Source organism: Heterodontus francisci, chromosome 23 (genome assembly GCF_036365525.1).
Source record: "Heterodontus francisci isolate sHetFra1 chromosome 23, sHetFra1.hap1, whole genome shotgun sequence".
Lineage (NCBI taxonomy): Eukaryota > Metazoa > Chordata > Chondrichthyes > Heterodontiformes > Heterodontidae > Heterodontus > Heterodontus francisci.
Genome location: NC_090393.1, coordinates 49,828,277 through 49,845,333, shown reverse-complemented (window position 1 = coordinate 49,845,333; position 17,057 = coordinate 49,828,277). Strand labels below are relative to the sequence as shown.

At 45.2% G+C, this 17,057-nt stretch overlaps 1 protein-coding gene across 6 annotated transcripts in view; it reads left to right on the top strand.

The window, feature by feature from the left end:
- LOC137382793 (uncharacterized) overlaps nt 1-17,057 on the top strand; it is a 190,001-nt gene that overhangs the window by 88,077 nt on the left and 84,867 nt on the right. For 4 of the 6 annotated variants that reach the window (XM_068055217.1, XM_068055213.1, XM_068055214.1 and 1 more), the window contains exons 3-4: nt 6,762-6,877; nt 9,591-9,743. In XM_068055217.1, the coding sequence (XP_067911318.1) occupies nt 6,762-6,877; nt 9,591-9,743 (269 nt within the window). Of the gene's footprint in view, nt 1-1,803; nt 2,060-6,761; nt 6,878-9,590; nt 9,744-17,057 lie in introns of those variants that run through there. The other 2 variants (XM_068055218.1, XM_068055219.1) reach the window with 2 other exon arrangements.

Here is a 17,057-nt window from a genome sequence, read left to right as displayed (position 1 = left end):
GGCTTCAATTAAATAAAGAATCGGGCGGAGTGGAAAACGAGCTGCTGATTCATTATCGTCCTTGTTAGTTTGACACCAATGTAGACCTCTCCAAGACCAAGGTTGAATAAACAAGACCAGATGAGGAAGGACCTCCCACTCGAGTTCCCTTTGAACTGAGCAAGAAGGAACTTGCATTTATACAATGCCTCTCATGCCCTCTTGATGTTGCAAAGACCTACACAGCCAACTAATTATTGCAAGTATTAGTTACAATGCATCTTCAGTGTGTCTCATTGTTAGAATGTGAAAGCAGAATCAATGGTAACTTTAAAAAGAGAATTGGAGATATGCTTGTAAAGGAAAACATTTACAGGGCTACGTGGAAAGAACAGGGGAGTGGGGCTAATTGAATAACTCTTGTAAAGAGCTAGCATAGGCACAATGGGCAGAATGGCCTCCTTCTGTGCTGTATGATTCTATGCTTTCCTCTCTGCTTATCTATCTCATTTTAAGCGAACCCAATTCGCATCAGCTTGTTTTTAAATCAGCAAAACTGACTTGAAATTAACAAAACACCATTCACTGGAAAGACACACTGCACACCAATGCAAGTAGCTGTCCGCACACAGTGCTGCATAGTCACATCTTAGATATCTGAAAGCAGCATGACCACTGTTAACAAGGGTAAGGGCCCTGAGGGCAGCAAGCCTGCCTATCAAACAGAATCACGTCCCTTACAGTCTCAATCTGCATTAAATTACTTATCCAATTAAGCAATGTGGGTGATTTAAAAAAAATACTTGCAATGTCCTATGGCGTGAATCAGCTTTGTTCTTTTGAATGTTAGGAAGATTTAGCGTCATCATAGAATCTTACAGCACAGAAGGAGGCCATTCAGCCCATTGTGCCAGTGCTGGCTCTTTGAAAGGGCTATACAGTTAGTCCCCCACTCTTTTCCCACAGCCCTACAATCTTTCTTCCCTTTTGTGAACATATCCAGTTTCCTTTTGAAAGTTATAAATGAATCTGCCTTGACTACTCGTTTGGGCAGAGCATTCCAGATCATAACGATTCACTGTATAAAAAGAATTTTTCTCCTCTTCCCTATGGTTCTTTTGTCAGTTTCCTTAAATCTGTGTCCACTGGCTACCGACCCTCCTGCCAGTGGAAACTGTATTTTATTTACTCTTATCAGAAACCCCTCATAATTTTCAACACCTCTATTAAATCTTCCCTTAACCGCTGCTCAAAACAAAACCCTAGTTTTTGCAGTTTCTGCATAGCCCTGCATTTTTTTTTCCTTTTGAATATTTATCCAATTCCCTTTTGAAAGTTGTTATTGACCCTGCTTCCAATACCTTTTTATGCTCTGCATTCCAGACGATAACTCGCTATGTAAAACAATTCTCCTCATCTCTCTGGTTCTTACTGGCGATTACGTAACACAAGATTACAAAGCAAGGGCAGCTGAGAAGAGTGACCAAAGCTTCACTATTATGTTCATTGCTTGAATTATGCTGAAACCCTGGAAGCTTTTTCCTTTCACCTCCCCAGTTTTCTCACTTTCTCTTCAGTAGTAAATCAGCTTCCCCACATTACAAGAGTGATTGCACTTCAAAAATAATTAAGGTTGGCGAGATTTACAAGCAACAGCTTTTGGAACACAATCTGCAGAAAATGGACAAGATGAAGGATTTTCATTCCTTGGTGACCCTGAATACCAGCTCAATGTCACCAGGTTGCGCTCAGTGTTTATTCCCTTTCCCTTGCCTCAGGATGTATTCCTCAGCCCTGAATAACTCACCTGGAACCTGAACTGATTCGAACGCTTTGCTCCATGAACTAGAGCAGATGTCTGCCTCTCACTGCAGTCTCTCCGAGAAGGCGAGAGCGAGCTAAGTTCAGCAACATGGGGGGCTTGGGAGGAACTCCTGACGCTGGAGGGAGCTGGAGGGACCCAGAGCTGGCAGTGCATGAGTGATAAATTAGAGGAAACTGTCATGTAGTTTTATGTCAATGATAAGATGAGCAGCTTAGGCCCAGGGAAGGAAGAGTGCTCCTGTCAGAGTGCTAAGAGGTGAGTGTGTATATGTTTAATTAAATGTGAGAGTGTATGACTGTGTGTGTGTGTGTGAGAGAGAGAGTAGGAGTATGAGAGAGTTGGCCAGATCTTGACTTTCTACAACAGTGTAAACTGGGTGAGAATGAGTGCACAGCCTGGTTTACATCTCTCCTGATTTTTATTTTCATTGACTTCAGTGTTGAACCTTTGATTTACCCCAGTTACTGTGAAAGAGTGAGTGGTTTGGGAGAGAGAGAAAACCTCATAGAGGTAGTAGCAGTGGCCAGCCCAGGGTTCTTCAAAGACCATTCTCCCACTTGCAGTCTTTCTGTGTATCTGTGGGAAGAAGGGAGGCAAGCACAGAGGGGAGGGGGCAAACAAAATGGCAGGGGGCCCCATTCCTGATGTTGCTTGGGCCCCCTGCCATTTTGTCCAGGACAGGAAAGGCTGAGGACAGCCTTCCCACCCCAGGTCAGTTGAGGCCCTCAAGTGCCATGTAATAGCAACTTAAGGGCCTCTTCCTGTCTCCGCCTCAATTTTGGGGAAGGCAGAGGGTTCTGCTGCCATGGGGAGAGACCACCAGGTAAAGCCTGGCAACCTCCTAGCAGGGTCAGGGGATGATCCTCCTTTTGGGGCAATACAGGCCCTTTCCCGGTGGCAATCACTGCCCCCCAGGAAGCCCCGACCAAACATGCCTGAATGGCCCAGTGATCCTGACTCCACTTACCTATCCCAGCGCCACTTTCTTCTTCAGTGCCACGAGACCTCCTACAGTGCCAGCAGCAGTTCGCTGTTTCAATGCTGAGCCAGGAGAAGCCCTCCTGTTCCTCCAGGCTCTACATTAAGGTAAGTGTTTTTATTTGTTTTACAGTCTGTGCTTTATGTCACATGTGGACCAGGTAATCTTGAACTCAGCAGGCCCAAAGCTGCTACGTTCAGGGTTAACGAATTTCCGGTTTGGGTCCTAAAACAGGCATGCTGCTCCTTATTAGTCTATATAAAGAACCGAAAATCAGTTTTAGTTGGCCACCAGGGATGCCTGCGCAAGGAGGTCCAGATTGCATCCCCATGTTGCTGCACTTCATCTGAAAGCAAGGTGACAGTGAGGTGGGCTGTAAATGTCCTCAGACAACTTGCTGAGTGCTACTGAGCTAAGCATTTATTCAATGGCATTTATCACATCGATAAGCTTGTGTCCCAGAGGTTGGAAATCTGTTCATTCTTAGTCAATGGGTGGAAAATCTAGCTTGATTTAGTAACATGGTTTATTAGGGCCTAACTTTAATTTTCTGCTGTGGATGAAGTTTAGACCTGAGTGATCACAGATGGATCTTAGACTCTGTTCCTGATAGTTGTCTTTAATGTTATGAAAGGGTTTGATCGGGCAGAGATAGAGAAGATGCTTCCATTTGCGGGGGAAGACTAAAACAGGGTGACCATAAATATAAGATATCCAAAAGGGAATTCAGGAGAAACTTCTTTACCCAGAGAGTGGTTAAAATGTACAGCTTGCTACCGCAGGGAGTAGTTGAGGTAAATAGCATACATGCATTTAAAGCTATGCTAGATAATCATGTCAAGAAGGAAAAAATAGAAGGTACTCTGCTAGATTTACATGAAGAAGGATGAGAGGATCTCATGGGGAGCATAAACACTGGCATGGACCAGTTTGGACTGTTTCTGTGCTGTATATTCTTTGTAATTTTATGCAATTAATCCTGAGGATCAACCAACCAGTTGACAACCACTGTAGAAGAATTTAATGAGCTTCTTATTTGGAAAGACCTGGCACCAGTAGTCTGTCACCTAGTGGTGATAACGAAAGGAAGTGACAACCGTCAATCCAAAGCCATTTAACAAAGCTCTCGGGCATAATCACTCACCTTTGAACCCGTAGCTAATGTCCCAGTTATACTGAATCAGTCCGATGTTGCAGCCCTTTACCAACTGCAGCTGCAGAGAACAAACAGGAAGATATATTAAGCAGAAGAGTAAAAAAGGGAAAGGGAAACGGGGAAAATTAAAAAAGGTATAATAGCAGAGAAAAAGACACACAATCACAGGGCCGTCAGCTCAATGGTATTGGTAGCACCACTGGGAGCAGTGGCCACTGCCGGTACTGCAGAGGCCTGAGACCCAGGCCCAGCGTTAGAACCCTGGACCCGAGGTAGGTGAGGTAGGGTCACCGGGCCCCGTCTAGAAGGCTCCGGTGAGGAGGGGTGGGGGTCGGTCCAGGGAGAGGGAGAGTTCCGGGGGGGGTTGGGGGGTACAGCAGTTCCTAGGAGGGGGGCAGTGGTTGGTCTTCCATGGGCCACAAATTGCCCATGAAGGAGAGACCCCCTCCAAGCTCGCTGGGAGGGTGCCTCATTTTCCAAGGAGTCCTCCCATGTGGCGGAGGCCCCTCCCTGACATTGGTAAGATCCAAGCGGCGGTGGGAAAAGGCCCTTACGGGCCTCAATTAGCCTCTAGGCAGGAAGGCCGATGTTGGCATATCCCACCCCTGGGAAGATCAGGTCCGGTGATCCCGGGGTTAGGTTCCATGGTGGCTGCTGCCGCTCCGATTCTCTGGCCAGCCCACCCCCCTGCCACCACAGAACTCAACATTGGGCTGGGAACAAAATTCAGCTCATAGTGTGGAGAGACACTGATGTGAAGGAGCATGATAAAGAAATGACTTATTTTTAAACTTGTTTGTGGGCATCGCTGGCTATGACAACATTTATTGCCCTTGAACTGAGTGGCTTGCTAGGCCATTTCAGAGGGCATTGCTGTGAGTCTGGAGTCACATGTAGGCCAGACCAGGTAAGGATGGCAGATTTCCTTCCCAAAAGGTGATTAGTGAACCAGATGGGTTTTTGCAACAATGGTTTCATGGTCATCCTTACACTAGCTTTTTAATTCCCAGGTTAGTTAAATTCAACTTTGCCATCTGCGATGGTGGGATTTGAACCCGTGTTCTAGCACAGTAGCCTGGGTTGTTGGGTTATTAGTCTAGCAATATTACCACTACACCACTGCCTCCCCCAAATGTTTTGGTTATCACAAATATGTCTGTGCTTTCGCTTTGATTTCCATGACATTTCAGTTTTTACATTAGCTAACCCATGAATTTCCTAAACATTTACTGACAAACTTCCAGCCTGTGACACAGGAGTTTTCTGTTTAGTATAGTTAAGATCTGGGGACATAGAAAGGAAGAACAGTTCTCCGGGGGAATTGAAGAATTGAAGTCAACTTATGACTGAGCAGTACTGTGATCCAAGAGCAAGCTGCAAATTCAGCAGTGACTGTCCCTGGTTGAGAAATAGGACAATTTGGCCATCAATACCAATCGATCTTTCCTATTATTGTTTGGAAATAGACCACAATCTTTACCATTTAACATTGTTTCAAAAGCATTGCTGAGCTCAACACTTCTCCATATGGGAAGTATTCATACATTTTTATGACAAAGTAGGGAGTTTAAAAAAATTGTTTTATAGGCCAATTTTTCATTCAGAAGCATGTGTGTGAACTTTACATCACATCTGCTTGTCTACCTCTCCCTTCTTCATTTCAGTCTCTCCTCAATCCTTTAATTCTGTCTCTTTCCTTCTGTTCCATTTCTCTATTATTCACTTTATGTCTTCTTCCTCCTTCATATCTGTCTCTCTCTATCCCCTCTTCTTCTCAGTCTCTCGCCATTGCATATTCTGACTTCAGTCTCTCACAAGCAGGCATAAGGGAGTCATGACGGCTGCAAAGTTAAGGGTTTATTTAGTGTAAAACACTGCTCACTGGCAGTAGAGAGGTGTTACAAAAAAGCTAGAAGCTGAAGGAAACAGTGACATCTGGTCTGCCTCCATTTCCAGTCAATGACTTTTGGGTGGCAGAATTATAGCAACTCACTCAGGCTGCCGAAGGGAAGTGCGTTTCCACATTACTCATATCCTAGAATATTCTAGTCCTGCTCTTTTTGTTGAAGCAAAGTCTTTGTCTGGTGGTTATGGTCCAAGGACTTCACGAAATGCAAACTATAGGTTGGAATTCTGTTCAATTCTGATTCTGCTAACTCAAAGGCAATTTAACCATACACAGCCCTCTCACTAATTATGATGCATTGAGTACAAAAGCATGGAAGTTTTGCTGAACCTTTATGAAGCTCTGGTTAGGCCCCAACTGGAGTATTGCATCTACCACATTTCAGGAAGGATTTGAGGATCCTTGAGAGCATGCAGAGGAGATTTACCAGAATGGTTCCAGGGACGGAGGATTTTAGTTACAAGGTTAGGTTGGAAAAGCTGGGTTTGTTCTCCTTCGAACAAAGGAGATTGAGGGGTGATTTAATAGAAGTGTACAAGGCTTAGATAAGACCGTTCGCATTAACTAATAGCACAAGGACTAGGGGACACAGATTGAAGGTTTTGGGCAAAAGACGCAGGGAGAATATCAGGAAGCACTTTTTTACACAGCAGGTGGTAATGACCTGGAACTCGCTGCCCACAAGGATGGTGAAAGCGGAGACAATCAAGGGCTTCAAGAGGAAGTTGGATGGCCACTTGACAGAAATGGACCTGCAGGGCTATGGGGATGGAGCTGGGGAGTGGGACTTACAGGATAGCTCTGTGGAGAGCTGGCATGGACAATGGGCTGAATGGCCTCCTTCTGTGCTGTAAATGATTCTTTGACTCTATGACACAGATGTTGGTGACTCTCCTATTGTTACTGTGTTTAACAGATGGAAGTATTTATGGTTGGCCACCATTATTCATGGGGTGACAACAGAGGCTGTTTCCTACCTTTTGCCTGATGTGGATAACTTTTGGCATGCGCAGAGCTCAGTGATGCTTCTGGGTAAGTCAAGAAATAAAGTCATGGGTATTAACACTGAAATGAAACACGAGCCACAAACTATGGAAAAGAGGATACATACAAATGAAACAATCATTTAGAACACGAGCCCAACAAGACCATTCTAATATTTCACAACCAATGTGCACTCTAAGTTGTGTGCATGTGCAGTCGCGATCATGAAGGTACAGCGCACTTTGCTCGCAAGCTGTCCCCTTTAAGATATTGCACATGCTGATCATGCAAAAAAATTTAATTGAAATACATATGCCGTGCACGACAAAGAAAATTTAGAGGGACCATTGTTCACAACCCCATTTTTTTCTGTTTTCTCATCATATTCCTATATCCCCTCTCCTTCCTGTTACGGTCAGGTGAGGAGGGGTCAAAGGGCTTCCCTCTTTTTCCTCTCCTTGTTTGATCACAACAGGTTTAATTTTTCAAAGTGGATATACTGGCCAATTCAGTAGGTGTTTGATTACTTACTTACTTTCTATGATCATAACGGGAATCAGACAGGTTTTCTTGAGTTTAACAAAGACAAAAGGTTAACTTTATTATACTTAAACTGAACCAATTAAAATAATAAACTACGCTCCAACTTTCACACACACACACACACACACTGAAGGTTCACACATACACACAAATAGCTTACAGAGTGGGGAAGGGTAGATTGGTTGAGTTAGAGTCCATAGAAAAAAGGGAAATATGGTCTGTGGAGTGTGGTGATTCAGCTGGCTTCTAGCTGAATTTGGTGGTCCTGAGGCTTTTAGTTTGAAGAGATAAATGACTGATTTGGTGGGTTTCTCGGACACAGCAATGCGGATGATTTCCTTCAAAAGTGTTTCTGATTGTAGCCAGAGTATGCAGAGGTGGTCAGTCAGCAGGCAGGGTTCGCAACTTGCAAGCTGGAATGGAGAGAGAGAGAGAGGGAGGAGGGACCCGCACTTAGGTCTGCATGTGTCAGAGTCCAGATGCTTCTCAACCTGCTGCAGAGAAAATACCAGCTTAAAACCACAGATGGGGGTGGGGGGGCTTGTCACATGATAGTCACCCAGTGATTCAAGCACGGTGGTTAGCAGTGTATTTCTTCTTGCTAAAGAGAACAGGCTTAAACTTTCTGGGTCTTGGCTCTTGCTGGGACAAGCAGACATTTCGTCTCCATCTCACAGGCCTTGCAATGTAGGATGCAGTGTTGCAAATTAGGTGGCCACCGTAAGCTGCTAGCAAAGTCATTTTTCATCTGTTCCTTTTTAAAATTTCTTTAAAAAATATAAATTCCGATCCTCCGTCAGTGGATTAAAGAAAATTATCAATCAACAAAGCACGTTGGCATGACATTCCAGAAATACCATAATTTTCTGAATATAGTATGCACTCAACTATAATATTGTACATACTCCGACTTTCATGAAAGAAAAGTCAAATTTGCCTTATCAACATGTATAATATGCACCTAGACTTTTGCAATACTATGGTCAAAGTGATCCTTTATTGACAAAAGTAGTAGGCAAACCCGACTAAGCTAAAGAGTCTGTTCCCACCCCAGTTTCCGAGAGGCTGGCTCTCACGCCAAAAATGTGCAATTCTCAAGTAGACCGAATGAGCTGACAGCGCTTATCAATCGATTGATCAGGGCAGCAATGTATTACCTGACAGGTCCTTCGTGGTTGGCTCACAGGTGAATGCACAGGCTAACTTGGGGCAGTAAGGTACATATAAGAGGCGATAGTTGGTCTCCCGTCCAAATACGCTTGGAATTTGGAGCGGATCAGTTTCCTTCCAGGAGCTGACGCATATAAATAAATGTAAAAATGTCTCAAGACCTAACTTCTTGATCATTTCTTTCAAAAATTATGTTTATAAATGTCAAAAAATAATGAAAATGAGATGATACACATTTAGCCTTAGAAACAGGAAGATTTAAAAGAAATACCATTGAAATGAAATATTTCTAGTAAGTATGCATTATCGTTCACAATGTGTCTGGAGAAGATGTTCTTGATCAGCTGCAATAAAACCCACTACCATATATAATACACACCCTAACATCTAGGTAAATTTTTAGGGAAAAAATGCATATTATGATCGGAAAGTTACAGTACATGTCCATTATAGAAACCACCTAATATTTATTTCGGTTGAATTGAGTGAAAATGAAAATGGGGCGGTTTCTAGAACAGGCAGTTGATCCACATTGCCACTTTTAGACTCAGGCAGCAAGTTGGAAATCGACCCCAATAGAGTCAGACTTATTCTGTGTGTGGGAATATTTGTAGCTACTATTTTAGATGTTTCTATGATGTCATAGTTAAGACGGGAGGCTCGGAACCGTATCCCATGACTAATCTTGCAAGTTTCCGTATTTACTGTGGAGTTTGGGTCCAAGAGCAGTCATGTTTTATAAAACACCCCCGAGGTTGAAAATGACGATCTCAGGGTGACTCTGACTGATAACAAAACATGACACAACAAGCAGGGACTGGACAGGGCTGTGTGATTGGCTTTCAATCAAACAGACAACACGTGCCCTGTGACTTTGGCGGGAGGTTGGAGGAACCTGTGAAGAAATGGCATAAATGGTCATTTTCATCCATTGATGCAGTTTCTCTGAGGTTTCGAGCAATCTCCCGCAGGATGTGCGTGGTCTTTAAGGACCACTGTTTGTATTGCAGGTGATTAGGTGAACTGAATTGTTTTATTCCAATTTCAGGTAAACGTCTGCCGCTCCACATTGTCTTCCTCTATCCCATTGTTATCTACCAGGCTTATGCTGCTGTCAGCTGTCTTGGATTACCTTGGTGGGCGGAGCCATTTGCAGTTGGACTTGGCGATTTAATGATTGATGTCCCATATGATATCATGGGTAAGATATTCTAGTGTCTCCTTCTGTTTTGCTCCTAATCTTGTAACGGAGCTGCCCCACAGGTTCAGCTGCTAAAGGAGATACCGAGCTATGAAACTGAGTGACTACAGACCAGGATGGACTCAGATTCAGCCCCTACTCTGTGGGTGAATTGCAGCCAAGACAGAAATAGGGGAGGCTATAATCAGCTTCCAGCTCCCTGAGTTAGGGAGCATTGGAACAGGGGTAGGTCATTCAGCTCCTCGGGCCTGTTCCACCATTCCATAAGGAGGACGTTGGCATGGTTCTTAATCAATACTTTGCGTCTATTTTCACAGAAGATAGGGATGATACAGACATTGCAATCAGGGAGGAGTGTGAAATAGCAGATGAAATTAACATGGAGAGAGAGGCAGTATTAAGGGGTCAAGCATCTTTGAAAGTGGATAAATCCCCAGGCCTGGATGAAATTAATCCTAGACTGTTAAGGAAACAAGAGAAAAAATAGCGGAAGCTCTGACCATCATTTTCCAATCTTCTCCAGCTACCGATGTAGTGCCAGAGGATTGGAGGGCAGCTCTCATTGTACCATTGTTTAAAAAGGGAGAAAGGGATAGACTGAGTAATTACAGGAGAGTCAGCATAACCTTGGTGGTGAGAAAATTCTTGGAAAAAATTCAGAGGGACAGGATAAATTTTCATTTAGAAAGACACAGATTAAACGTGATTGAATTTTTTGAGGAGGTAACAAAGAGGGTCGATGAGGACAGTACATTTGATGTAGTCTATATGGATTTTCGCAAGGCTTTTGATAGGTTCCCACACGGCAGACTGGTCACAAAAGTAAAAGCCCATGTGATCCAAGGCTGAGTGCCATGTTGGATCCAAAATTGGCTCAGAGGCAGGAAGCAATGAGTAATGGTCGATGGCTTTTCGGACCCATTCTTGGACTTACATGTGGGAGACAATGCAGTTGAAATTGGAAGGCGAGCTGAGATGAATCTGCGGATGAAAATCTGTGCAGAGTAAAGCTATTCAGGGATATTTATGCCTGAACAGGAAATGGAAGAAAAATAAATCACTGAGATAATTGAAGGTCGGATGCTCTTGCCTGCAGGACTTCAGTGCTGCAGCAGTAATAACCAGAGCCCTTCTGCCTTGGGTAGTGGGCAAGATGGGAGTGGGATGGTGAACACAAGAACATGAGAATTAGGAGCAGGAGTAGACTGTTCCACCCTCGAGCCTGCTCTGCCATTTGATAAGATCATGGCTGATCTGATTGTGGCCTCAACTCTACCCCCCCCCAAAAACCTTGACTCCCTTGTAGATCAAAAACTAACTCAGCCTTGAATATATTCAATGACCCACCCTCCACTCCTGTCTGGGGAAGAGAATTAATGTACTCTCTAGTTCATTGAGCTGTACAGAGTGGGACAACCTCACCTTTGAAGCTGGTCTGTGCTTAAAGTTCATCAGTTTTAGCCTGGATGTTGGATGTTAAAACTGCTCCAAGGAGGATACATCAACCCCAGTTGCCACCAACCCCACCACCCCCCCCCCCACCCCCGATTGCTGTCCAATGATCCCTGCTGGAGAATGCACTAGAGAGTTGTCATTACCCATGAAATTGGACCCCCAGTGCAAGTCCCTGTCTCCGTGAGCACCGGAGAAAATTGAATGGTCGGGGCTGGGGGGGAGGAAAGAAAAATAGCTTTGCCATAGAAAGACTTAGTAAAATATCGAAAGACGGCTTCAGTCTGTGGCGGAATCAGGGTTTAAACCTAATCCCTGTGAATATTTTTATTTTGATTGGCTGCCTTGTGCTTCTCAGTGATTAGACTGAGGAATGACAAGATATGCTACAGTTAAGGTTTGTCCTGATTGCCTGCTGCTTGTGATTCAGTCTGAAAAAAAAACCCTGTTTCTCCTCATTCAGTTCAAATCCAGAGACAGAATGTCACCTCCTTAATCTTTTTAACATTAGCCATCTCTTTGGATACATCATTTGTATTTTATACCCCAGCTGCAGGCTGACTGCCCCCTTGGACTCCTGCTCTCCTGATCTCTCAAGCTCTGTATGAAGCCTGATTTAGTTAGCCAGTTATGGGAACAGGGCAGACGCTGCCTGGAATATGCCCTATTAGTAATATCAGGAAACCTTTAAAAAAGACAAATCTTCTTTCAGCGTCTCTTCTTTCGTAGGTCACAAGGTTAGCTCCCTGAATTTTCCGAGTGAAGTATTATGTAGATTAAAGAAACAGGCTGCAGGTTCTCTTTGCAGATTAAAATGTGGTGGATTCTGCTTTATTTTCACAGGAGATTTATTAAATTGAATTTTGCTGCCATTTAAATTGACATGATTAAGTTATGATTCCTCTGCATCTTTCCATATTTCTCTCGAAGAATGTTAAGCTTCCATTGCCTGCCCATCAGCTTGAAGATTTTAAGTTGAAGAGAAAGATGAAACATCTAGCTTTTAAATTTAATAACTAGAAATTCCTGTAGGTTTTTTTGTGCTCCTGAGGTCCAGGATGAAAGGATATTTTTTCCAATTTGATTTCATGGCAACAGAGGAATTTCCAACAATAGGAAATGTCTGGATCTCTATTGATGCCAAACAACTCCACATCCATCCCACCTTGCAATTCCCCAACTTGGGGCCGGAGTTTTCAAAGTGAGGGTGGGAAACAGGAGCCTGGTCTGGTTTTTGTTCTGAAACTTGCAGTCTCTGGGAAGCTGATTCTGATAGCAATTTTCAAAAGGAAAGCCCTTAGTTGGTATGGAGACGGGTTTCCTGTCCTCTTAAGAGCCAGTGGGATTGAAAATGGCAGTGGGTCACATCAAGTCTGAGGCACATGTAGACTTCCAGGGCAGCCATCACTAAGGCCGCTGGTTGCCTTGAGGGAGAGAGCTGCCTTCCACAGCTCCAGAGGGAAGTGAGATGTCACAGGGGAACTGGAGGGGTGACATTAGGGGCCAAGTAGACCCTTGCTTCATCGATGTCCACCTGCAGGCCATGAGGGAGAGGAGGGAGGTTCTGTTCCCAGATGGTGGCAGGAGGAGGCCACCTGGTCATGAGCAGGGGCACCTCTCTGCCCCCTCTTCCTCCCCCCTCTTACCTCCTGCTCCTCCCCCAATGAGCTGTCTCCTTCCAGCTCCTCACAGTTCTCAAAGTCCACATCTCTCTGGAAGGCCATATTATGGAGAGTGCAGCTGACCACAATGGTTGCGACCCTTGCAGGAGGGTATTGGAGGGCACCATCCGACCAATGCAGGCACCAGAATTGCATCTTCAGAAACCCGAGGACCTGCTCGATGGTTGGCCCACTGAGCGGGTGGTATTGGTTGTTTCACCTCTGTGCCTCTGTCTGGGGCTCCCACAGAGGGGTCAGTAACCATCAGTTCAAGGGATTTCCCTTGCCCCTTGGATCCATCCACAAATTTTGGGGGATGGAGTGAAGATCCGAGGCAGCCTGGGCTAGGGGAGGATGAAGGAGTCATGGCAGCTTCCAGGAAAGCAAGTATGAACATGGAGGAAGCTCTTGTTGTGGTAGGGAACGATTTGCACGTTGAGGGAGTTTTCCTGTTGATGGATCTCACTGACTGGTCGCTGGGTGCCACATGGGTACAATCAATAATGCCCTGCAACTGAAGGAATCCATCAATGGCATCAAAACCCAATGCCCTCTGTCCCAGTGTTGGCCCATCTGTGTCAAAGTGAATGTAGTCTCTGCCATCCTGAACAGGGCATCTGTGACCTCCCTGATGGCCTAATGAGCTGCGACTTCGAGATGCCACCTAGGTCCACAGCTGATCCCTCGAATCACCCGGTTGCACAGAAGTTCAGAGCACCTGAGACCTTAATGGTTGCAGGTAGAGGACTGCAATGGGGGCTGTGAGGTCTCAAGTCATTGTAGATCAGAGTACACAGGTCCGAGACCATCTGCCTGGATAGGCGCAGGCTCCTATGGCACTGACGCTCTGTCATTTGCAGGGAGCTGACCATAGGACTGTGTACCCAATGTCTTGGGTCACAGCTTTCTCCCCTTGCAGCCCCTCGCTGTGCTCCTCTAGCCTCCTGCTGTCCAGGAGGTTGCATCTACCCAATGTCAGTGTTGCCTGTTCCCTTCTGACCTCTGTCAGCTGGGTCTTGAACGCTCCCCAGGCCTTCCTGTGCCAACCCCTGATGTCACAGTGATGAGAGTGGGCTCACTTCCCTATCTGGTCTCATATTAATCTCCAATGTAACATTTAACAGCTACATCTGCAACAATATCCTCAGTGAGACACATCAGATTGTGGCTTTGTATTGCGAGGGGGCTCTGATTCCTGATGGGAATTCTATTTGATCCCTGTTGTTCTTTTTTGGGGTGGCAGTAAGGAGCTTGGATAAGACCAGAGATGAATCGCCAGTGAGACACTACCACACTCCCTGCTAGAGTACAAGGCATCATCCCCTCCCTCACACGCACACATGAAAGACCGCAGCACTGGAGATGTTTGAAATAGTAAAAGACTGAGATTTGATAATACCTCTCCTCACCATTCATGGGGCTTTCATCCCCAATAGAGTTGTAGGAGGCAGGCTGGAAGCTGTGGGGGCAGGGGCAGTAAAATCGCGGGAAGTTGCATTGCGGTGGATTCCTGAGCCAGTCCCGCCGCTGGGGTATTTTACTGGCGGTGGCACCGAATGTGGACAGCCCCGCTCCAAGGAGGTGGCAACCGATATATATATATAATTAAAGACCCAATTAGGGGCTGTCCCGCTAAATGGAGGCAGCCTCGCAGCAGCAGTCCGGTGGGGGAGGAGGGTCACGGGCGGGAGAGGCCCCAACAATCTCCCTGGAGGGGTTCCTCGTCCGACCCTCAGCTCCATGAATGTTTCATCATTGTATTTACCTGTTGGGGGGCTCGAAGTCTCCAGTGTGACTCTGCAGAGTCCATCTCTTCCGGTGGTGCTGCTGAGGCTTTCAAGCTGCCAGGCCTCCAATTAGAAGGCCGCCTCTGATAAAATCGCTGAGGCAGTCCCGCTGCCGGCAAATGCAGGCTTGGGACCAGTTTTTTTCACCCTGACGTTGGGGTCCCGACGCCCCCTCGTAAAATTCAGGCCTAGTTTCGATTTTCAACCCTACTTGCTTGGAAGAAACAGGGTGGGCGAGCAGTTAGAATGGCCTGGGTTACTTACCCATCCGAGAGCCCCTGGGAGCTGACCGCCCCTGATTTTAACCTGCTCAACTCAATCGGTTGCCCAAAAAGCCGGTAGGATGCCTTCTTAACCTACCCGCACGGGTCAGATTTAAATCAGGCCCAGGGGTTAAAATCGGAGCCATAGCTTCCGACAGCTGTGCTGTGATTACTGAATCCCCAGAGTGGTGGGTAAGGAGCCAGCGGGCTTGGTGGAGCTGCCATGCATAGTAATTTCTTAAAGTCTGTTGTTTGACCCTCTCCACGGGCCAAATATTAGTTATTCAGCTGGTTGACAAAAATTAAATCGGACAAGAAGTGCAACACAGCGAGGTATCGCTGAGGCTGCTGCTCTGACTCACTCTTTCCTGCTGTTCACATGGGATTTCTGCTGCTTTATTTAACAGACATGAAGGGTCCTAATATCAGACGGCAGTCAGGGATGCATAAGCCAAGCAGCCTTTGCTTTGTTGATTTTGTTTGAAGTTTGCATTTTTACAAAAGAACCAGGTTTCTAAATGTAGATGTTTCTTCAGTTTCCTTAATCCTGACAACTGCATGAATATTTTCAATTATTCTGCTGGGCATGGTGGCTCTCAGTCTTACGTAGGTAAAGGAGCTCAATGCAAACCAGACTAGCAGGGATTTGAATATAGCTGGATTTCATTGAAAAGGATATATTCAGGTGAGTTTGAATCTGTCTTTGTAAGTTTGAGGCAGAAACAAGGACATAATAAAGAAAGGAAGAACCTGCATTTAGATAGCATCTTTCACATTCTCCCGATGACCCAAAGTGTTTCACAGCTAATCAATTACTTTGAATTACGCCACATTCAGTAAATGTCAGCTCATCCAAAACCCAGCTGTCCTTATCCTGTCTCACACCATGTCCTGCTCATTGATCATCCCTGGTCTGGCTGCCCTACATTGGGTCTTGATCTCTTGTTAGACCGAGGCTGGAGAAATGCTTTGTTTTTCTCTAGTTCCACTTCTCCACGGGTCACAACATATATTTAATTATTTTACCTAGTTACCGATATGGCCAATTATATACTTTATCTATTTTAGTTTCAGAATAAAAATCCACCAGCTAGGTTTCTTTAATAAACAACAAAATTATTGATTTATTATGAAACAAGACATATTCAATAAAGATGCAAAGCTTTAACACACAGTTTGAAATATGAAAGTATAAATATACCCTTCTAAACACAAACACACACACACACCAGTTAAAGGAAACATAAAGAAGCTTCTCTGCAGAGATCAACTTTACAAAAAACAAAAATACTTTGGCCAAATGATTGTTAATTTTTGAAGAAAAGGGATAAGATATGGAATGTTCCAGGTGGCCCTTTGGTCTGGCATCCAGGTACACGTAGACAGTTGTCACTAGACACATGCAGTGCTCACTGGGATCTTTTCAGAAGCAGTTCATTCAGGAAATGGCGGGAGAAAGTCTTGCAGAAGCTTCTCAGGAGAAATGCTGCATCAGTTTATCCAGCTCTCACACTGGATTCTCAGGGTTTCTCAAAGAGATGCAACAGGATGAGTTGGTTGCTTCTCTCTCTTAGCAGGTTTACAATCCAACTCACATTCAAAAAGTCCACACCCCCGCTGCATTTTAAAAGCCTGCACCAAAATAAGCAGTGGGCGGGGAACTTTGCAGCCCGCACACATGGGGCCCACGTCGCGAAGCTGTCGCGATTCCAAACGCAGCGGCTCATTAGCATGGCCAGGGAAGCCACCCCTCCCCCTCCAATGACGTAGATAGGGCGGGCAAGCCGTCCCTGGCAACCACGCCATTTTTAAAGGGCTTAGAGCCATAAATGAGCATTTAAAATTTTAAAGGAACATTGCATTTTAAATTAATAAAGGTAAGTGAAAAGTTTTTCCACCCTCTCTCACACTCCCCCAATACCCTTACATTAAAATCATTGCCCGCTCACCCCCAAATGCTTACCTTGACGACATGACCTCTCCCCGCAAAGTTAGTGAGCTGTAACCCTCAACCCATTCCCATAATGCCCCCAACCAATCCGATGCATTTTAACAATGCTCCCCACCTCCTGCACTGATAAAATCACCTCATCCCCCCTCCCCAAAGGTGTTGTGCCTCGTTTCCCTGAACAGGGACTCGAAGGCGCGGCA